Here is a 7,493-nt window from a genome sequence, read left to right on the forward strand (position 1 = left end):
TTTTTGTCTCTACCAGAACGAGCTACATGAGGCAAAAACTTAGTTCTGTTTAGTATTTGTTCGTTTGTTTAGTACTGAGCTTAGCAGAGTAGAGGCTCAACATCTGGGCTAGAGGAAGCTTCCACCATTATTATTCTGGTTTGATAAGGTCTCTTTCATCAGTGACTGCTATACCTAAGACCTGTGTTCTGGGCTGAGATAACCAGTGTGAACAAGATGTGGACGCTGCCTCAACTCCTCACACAGTACAGCTGTTAGAAATGCCTTCTCTGCACCAACTTACACCAACAGCTTCCTTCCTTCATACAAAGTGCAGGGATCCTGCACAGATGCTGAGTATGAAGCTGGTGGCAATTTGTCCCACTAAGTGAAACAATGGCCCAGTGGGAGTGGGGAAGACAGACTGAGCTGCAGGGACAACAGGATCCCAAGTGATTCCTTCAAGAAAAGAGGAGTCGTAGGGAAGACCCTGAAGACTTTGGTAAGAGCCTGGGGATGGGGGCAGAAATCTTGATAGACTTGTTGTTGAGAATGTTGTTTCTGCTGAAAGGCAGACTGGGAGTCACCTTTAAATCAAAGAACACTAACCCAGACAAAGCAGCAACTGCAAAAAGCAAGACCTTTGAGGGTAGGCTGAGGGCTGGGGAAAACCAGGAGGCTGGACACAAGAGAAGGATTTAAGACCACTGGCCTTAGGACAAGAGAGGGAGAGGGGTTCAGCTAATAATACTGCTTCACACAGCCCAAACAAAATTGGTGGTTGCCCACAAGAAAGTCAAGAAACTCCTCCAGGTTCCACTGGGGCCCCCTAAAAATACCTGGGTAATTCTCAAGCAGAAGACGAGGAGCTCCGTGTGGCTGCTGGGGATGTTGCTTTAGGGAGTCTGGAAAACCCTACGATGGCAAAGGAGTTTCAAGAGCCACCCAAAAAGGGACACCGAAAAGAAGTAGGTGTCCAGGGGGGAGCCCCTGAGACACTTTACTTCATTTGGAGACCTGAATGAGATTACTAAGAATTTCGGTGTTGGGGTTTCTGATGGGGCTTCCCCCAAGAAAACCACAGAACTGCCGAATTTGCAAATGGAGCTGATGTGCTTCAGCTAAGCACAGTCCATCTCTCTATTACACTGAAGAAGCCAGAACAGGTAAGAGAGCTGCAGCTTGGGAAAGGCCAAGTTAGGTGCTCTCCCCAGTACCACTTGTTCACTGTTCCTAACCATGGTGTTTCCATTGGGCAAAGGGTATCTCCAGGGCTGGTTAAACCAAAGTGACTGGCCCACTTGGAGCCTCACCCACATTCAAAGTAAAAAACCCCAAAAGAGTTTCATCCCATGAGGCCTAGGTCTCAGTGAACAGGCTGTTTCCTAAGGTGTAACTCCAGGGGGTAAAGTTCAGAGCCTTGAGGGAGGAAGCTCATTCTGGGGAAGAAGTGCATCCACCCTACAATTAAGGTTAGGGAAGGGCTTTTATTCTGGCAGTTGGGTATCATTATTCGATTTTACAGGTAGGAGAGACAAAAGACAAGAGACACAAACAGGTAGACATCTTCCCAGGTGACTCAGGCAGGCTGGCAGTGTTATGGCCAGAGGCTGGAGTTCCAATCCTTAGAGCATCACCCTACAATTGACAGAGATTCTAGAGCAGGCCATCTGTCTCCTTGCACACATGCCACTCTCAATGACTGACAAGGAAAACACTAACAAGAAGCCCATCGTGACTGGGCAAACTCCTGATGCCACTCTACACTTGCCGTGCTTGAGTTTTACTGGTACTACAATTGGAGGTGTCCACACATTTGGGCACTGTTCTCAGATACCTGAACAATGCTACCATTGCAGCATGGAATGAGTACCTTCTACAGACAGGCTTTTCTCAGCCCCACAGTAGCCGAGCGTCTATGCTCATCTGTCTGGATTATTACTTCCCCAACAAGGCATGGAAGGAAGAGTTTGGACTCTGAAATCAGGCCAACCTCAATTTAAGATACTACGTCGGCGGAGAAACATTTACGCTCAGTCATTTAGCCACTGGGAGCTTCGTGTACAACCTGGGAATAAGTTCACCTACCTTGGAAAGTTACTGTTTGGAACATATGCATGACCACATATTTCCATGATGGAGAGATAGTGTCTAGCTTAAGCTAGCCCTAGCACACTGCTTGCCTTATAGTAGCTGTTCAGTAAATTTGCTTCATTAAGTAAAAGATAAAACACATGAAGTACTCAAGGTACAAGAAAGGCAAAGTTCTTTACCCTTTCCTAAAGGAATGCTAATCCGGAGCGTACCCTGAGTGGACTACTTGAATTCTAAGACTTTATAGCTGCAGCCTTCAGGGCAGTTAGGGGATGCCACTGCAGCAGCATCTGCGCAGCTCTGAGGAGACTGTACCTAAAAGGACATGGGCAGGCATCTACCAGGGCTCAAATAACACCAAGTGCAATGTTCCTTGGCCCCCCCACCCCATCTCAGAGGAAGAAATGGTTCTGCCATAACCCGCTCTTCTGCACACATTCTCTGCTTACCAAGCGCAAGTGGCAGGTTACCAGGTATGTTGCCCAACAGGCTCTGGAGATTCTTGAGTGAGGAGACATTGGAAGGTGGAATTTTAATCAGTGGAGAGCTAATGAATTTGCCCCCAAGCTGCTGCCTTAGGTAGGTTTAGCATTTTTTCCAGGTGATTGGAACAAGACATGGGGCAGCTGGCAGTCCTCAGGTCCCTCAGCCTCTGCAGACAAGAGGCTCCCTGGCCCAGCAGGCCTCCTCCATGTGACTACTGTTTGTAGCTGGCAAGACCCTACCTGTTGTTAGGACCACTCAGTCAGCTAAAGGCAGGCTGCACGCCACAGAGGCAAAGGCCCACGTCTACTTGGAGATGCTTCAGAGGGTGTGTCTGAAGCGCTGGAATTCTGTCCCTCCTATAATCAGCTGAACAAATATTTGCCCCAAAAGAGAATCAAAGCAAGAGAGAATGAATAGAAGAGGTCACAGCACAAACCAACAGGAACTATTTAATCATTTATCTCCCCAGGGAGTTCATTTACAGATTGGCTTTCAAGTCTGGCAATCCTTAGCTCAAGGGAACCCACCTCTACCTCAGCCAACTCTACGCTGGTCATCTGACCTCTACTGACAAGTGACCTCCTTGCCTTTACAAGAGCTACTGGAGAGAAGAGGGGTGAAGTTTCAAAGAAATGGGAAACTAGAGACAGGATGGGGTCCCAGGGCAAACCCAGGAGGTCTCTTGCCCCGCCCTAGACCCAGCCTAGGAACAACCAAATTCTTGACATTCCGGAGTCCATGGTGCATGGCCCCTTCCACCTCACTTCCTTCAATGGATGACTTATTTTCCAGTCTGTCCATTCTCTACATGTTGAGGGGACAGAATACATCTCAGAAGTCGCATTCTCCCCTATTCCAGAATGGAGTTCCCTCCAAACGGTAAATGCCTACCACAGTGGTCAACAGTAAGGGCATTCTCACCTCTATCTCACCCTGGTAAGCACAAGGGTGAGCAGAAGAAAAGGCACTCACTGGTGTCAGCCTCTGCTCGATTATCTTTAAGAGTCACAACAGTCTGTGAGAAGCTGAGGCCCCAGAAGGTAAGTCAGCCTGACCAAGGTCACATGGCCAGTTAAGTGACAGGGTCAGGACTCACACCCACATCCAGTCTGTCACCAAATCTTAATTTCCTATGGAGCCTCACAGACCGGGTTTGTGCTCTGCCAGCAGCAAACAGTGCTTCAGTAAAGAGGCCCCAGGGCCCTGAGCAGAAAAACACTGGGCAGAGCAGCTGGAGATCCCCAACCGATCCAGGGCAGTGAGGTACAAAGTCCTGGGGCACAGCAAGGGCTCCCCAAACAAGTCAACCATGGCGAAAATGAACTTAGGGGCACAGCACAAACACAATTGGCTCAGACCACCCTCTCTAAAATCAGACAATATTCAGCCAGTCAAGCCAGTGGGGCTCCTGCCTGACCAAATGGTCTGAATAGCATGCATGCGAGCACACAGGAGCCTGGGGTTATCAGCTCTGCAGTTCCTCCAGGTATTATGTTCCTCCCCCCAGGCCAAGGTGACCCATTACGTGAGAGTGAGCAGAACACAGGGAGAACTTGCTACTCTCCTAGGTTTTAAGCCAAGTAAACACACAGGCTGTTTTTCTTTGCCGAGAAATTGGAACAAAACTATGAAACTGTGGGGCCACAAGGGTAGCCAGAATGAAAAATACAGGTTCCTTAAAAACAGGGTCATCAATATTCCCAAAGTTAACCCCTGGTATTAAAATGAAGCCAGGAAGGTCTCCTGAATAATCGATATCTTCAACAACCATGCCAGGAGACCAAAAAGGGCAGTTAGGGATCTCCACAGAGGAGAGACACACAAGGGGCGGACACACAAGGGGCGTGGTTCTTACCCAGCCGCCGTTCTCCTGGATCCAAGGCTCTAGGTGGTCATTCAGGTAGGTGGCCATCCAACTTGCAATCCGACTCACCAATACCTGCATCTCCTTGTCTACGCTTTCCACGCACAGTGCCCCGCCAAAGGAGAAGAAGGCCACAATGCGACCCCAGTTTACCCCATCCCGAAAGAGTTCATTCACTACCTGTTCAAAGCTCTGATATGCTGTCCCTGGGGTTATATGAAGCTGGGATGTTAGATCACTGAATGCTCTCCGGTACCGCAGTTCAAACTCATCGCCAGCCTCTCTCAGCGCTTGCTTCACTGCTGCCATGGGGATTACCTCCCGCGCATATAAACTGCTGTTGTGGCCAGTGGCTCCATTCACCGCGGGGCTATCCGCCAGGTGCCAGGATGGGTTGCCATTGATGGCACTGGGGGTCTCCCTTTCTGGTTCAGTTCCTTCTGGGGCTTCAGTCCTGTTCTCTTCGACATCGCTAAACTGACTCCAGCTGTATCCTTTCTGGGAGAGCTTGTAGGAGAGAAAGTCAACCACCAGCTCCCGGTTGCTCTGAGACATTTTTATAATAGAGATGGGCTCAACCAGTCCATTGTCCAAAACACCTGCTCACTCACTGGGTCTGCTCTGTGTTTAGCGATTCTCTTCCAGGATCCAAAGCCAAGATAGGGTTCTGAAGAGAGAGAAAGAGCTTCAGGAGAAAATTTTAATATGCATGTCATTTACCTTACAAAATCCCCATTCCTCCCCCAGTTACCAGAATTGGTTTCTTTGTGGCTCTTATGAAGGTCTGAGTCCAGGTTCTAAGAGACTTCAATGAAGTCAAATTGAAAGGACCAGCAAGCTTTGAATTGTTTCATCAGCCTCTTTTTACTCCAACCACCCACCCCCTTTTCTCCGAAATGCCTTTCTCCAAAAGTCACCCCCATTGGCACATCCCCACCACCACCACCTACATTCAAATCTATCTCCGGCGACAGCAAGCAGGTGCAGCCCCCGGAAGGTCTTTTGTATCATAGGTCGGGAGGAGGTGGTGGCTGGGTCGCCGGTAACTCAGCAAAAAGCCCCGGCCCTGGCCGGGATCATGCGACCTGGTAGGCAGGCCAGAGGAATTGCGAAGCTTAGGAACCTGCCCCCTCGCTTGCTTCCTCCATCGCCCAGATCGAGGGCGGCCTCTCTGCTCCGCAGCCTCCAGCCACCCGGGAGCCCAACCCCCTCGCTCTAGCACGCCCCTTGGCTCTCGCCTCCTACTGGGAGCCAGGAGAACTCTCCCGGAGGTATGGGTTTAGTGTAATTTCCCCCCACCCCTCCTTTCTTTCTATTTAAGTACCAGCCCTGGATGAAGCTTCCGAAACCCTAAAGGGACTTCTCAGTGAACCTCAAGGTTTCGCGCAGGGACGCGGGGAGGGGGAGACGGCCTCGGATCTGCGATCTGATTTCGGAAAGACCACTCCCGGGCCTTTCCAAGAAGAGTATGCTGGAGACCCCCCACAAACACCGCTAGTTGTCTTTGAATTCCCCAAAGGCTCTGGACATAGCACTGGGGGACTGCCAGGTCCTCCATTCCGTTCCCGGACACAATGGCCGCCGGCACCCCGCACAAAGACGGGGTGAGAGGGAGGCGCTGAGCCCCGCCACTGGCCAGGAAGAAGGGTTGAGGCTCCCACAGCGGAGACCTCGTTTTCTTGAGAACCGGCCCAAGGCGGCCTCCTGGAGCCCCCTGCAGGGCTCCAGGGCGGGAGGCCGCTACGCGTTGGAGCCCCGGGTGGGTGGGCTGAGGCCTCGCTTACAGCTCGCGCTCCCCTAGGCCGGGTACCCGCCGAGCCACCGCCCCGTTGCTAGGCAACCGCCCTCCCTCAGGGGCGCCCCCTAGACCTCTCTGAAGGAGGGGTCTCGCCCCCGCGGCCCGCCCCAGCTTAGCCAATCCGCGGGTCGAGTCGGCACGGAAGCGGGACGGCAAAGGCTCCCATTGGGCGAAGCGCCTGTCAGGCACAGGGGAGGCGGCGCTCTCACCTGCGAGCCCAGCGAGCCGTGGGGGGCCACATCCCCCCTTCATCGGCCCAGTGGCTTCCAGATACCAGGGCGTTTTGCGGCTGGGAAGTACGCCGCGGACTTGGGTCGGCCTACCTGGCTGACTGCTCGTGCCGAATCTCCCGGAGAAGCCGGCCTCAGTTTCCCCTGAAGAGACCGGGGGAACTTGCAAGCGCAGTCACTTCCGGTGCCGCGGCAGCGCGCGCGAGCCCGAGACGCAAAAGGAGTGCGCGCCAGGAGGGACTGGCGTTGAGACGTGGGGGAGCAGCGCCCCCTGGCGAGCGATTTGAGGAAGCGCAGGCGCATGGAACGCTAATGGTTCACATTCCATCAATCTTGTTCCTTCATCCATCTATCCGTTTGTATACTACAGAAAAAGTGCTTTTTCCTGGGTGTCCGACATCGGACAGGTTTCCCAACTTGTGTATTTCCCCCCCTCACTTTACAAATAGACAGCAGCATTGACCTTTCATTGACTGTGTATCGATATTACTTGAAAAGTTTGAAGACTAGAAAGCCCTTGGTTTGGATTGTTGAAGACGGTTATGAACGAAGCAAGGCAAGGTCTCTGTTTTTATGAAGACTTATACCTTAGGGGTGGAGGCAATATCCAACTAGGAAAATACGCAAGGTAAACTCTAAGGGGAGAAAATCCTGACATTGTGATAATCATGGTGAAATGAGATTTGCTTTAGAGTGAATGAGTGAATGATCCTTTTAAAAATGCAAACCCCAACTCTGGCTGACCAGTGCAGTGGAAAGACATTTATTTACACCATCTTGAACTATGTAGCATAGGATGACCTTTTATATTTGTTTGTTTGTGAGCCCAGCCTTTAACAACTGAGCCACCTCTTCTGTCTTGCTATTATACGTGTTGCTGAGGATCAAACCCAGAGCTTTGTGCATAGTAGTCAGGCATTCTACCGGATAACTCTAGCAGTAACTCAGTTTTTCAAAAGTTTATTTTATTTTGGGGCATGTGCACGTGAGTGTGGGTATGTATGGGCCACCATGTTTATCTGAGGTCTGAGGACAACTTTTA

General features: G+C 51.1%; 1 protein-coding gene across 7 annotated transcripts in view; it reads right to left on the reverse strand.

Moving 5' to 3' along the window:
- Window positions 1-6,655, reverse strand: part of Bcl2l1 (BCL2 like 1) — a 49,716-nt gene extending 43,061 nt beyond the window's left edge. The window contains exons 1-2 of one of the 7 annotated variants that reach the window (XM_032904451.1): window positions 6,545-6,655; window positions 4,415-5,090 (exon numbers count right to left, since the gene is read on the reverse strand). In XM_032904451.1, the coding sequence (XP_032760342.1) occupies window positions 4,415-4,978 (564 nt within the window). In that variant the 5' untranslated portion in view covers window positions 4,979-5,090; window positions 6,545-6,655. The other 6 variants (XM_032904450.1, XM_032904446.1, XM_032904448.1 and 3 more) reach the window with 6 other exon arrangements.
- Between the last annotated feature and the right edge of the window lie 838 nt (window positions 6,656-7,493).

Source organism: Rattus rattus, chromosome 5 (genome assembly GCF_011064425.1).
Source record: "Rattus rattus isolate New Zealand chromosome 5, Rrattus_CSIRO_v1, whole genome shotgun sequence".
In the NCBI taxonomy this organism is placed as follows: domain Eukaryota; kingdom Metazoa; phylum Chordata; class Mammalia; order Rodentia; family Muridae; genus Rattus; species Rattus rattus.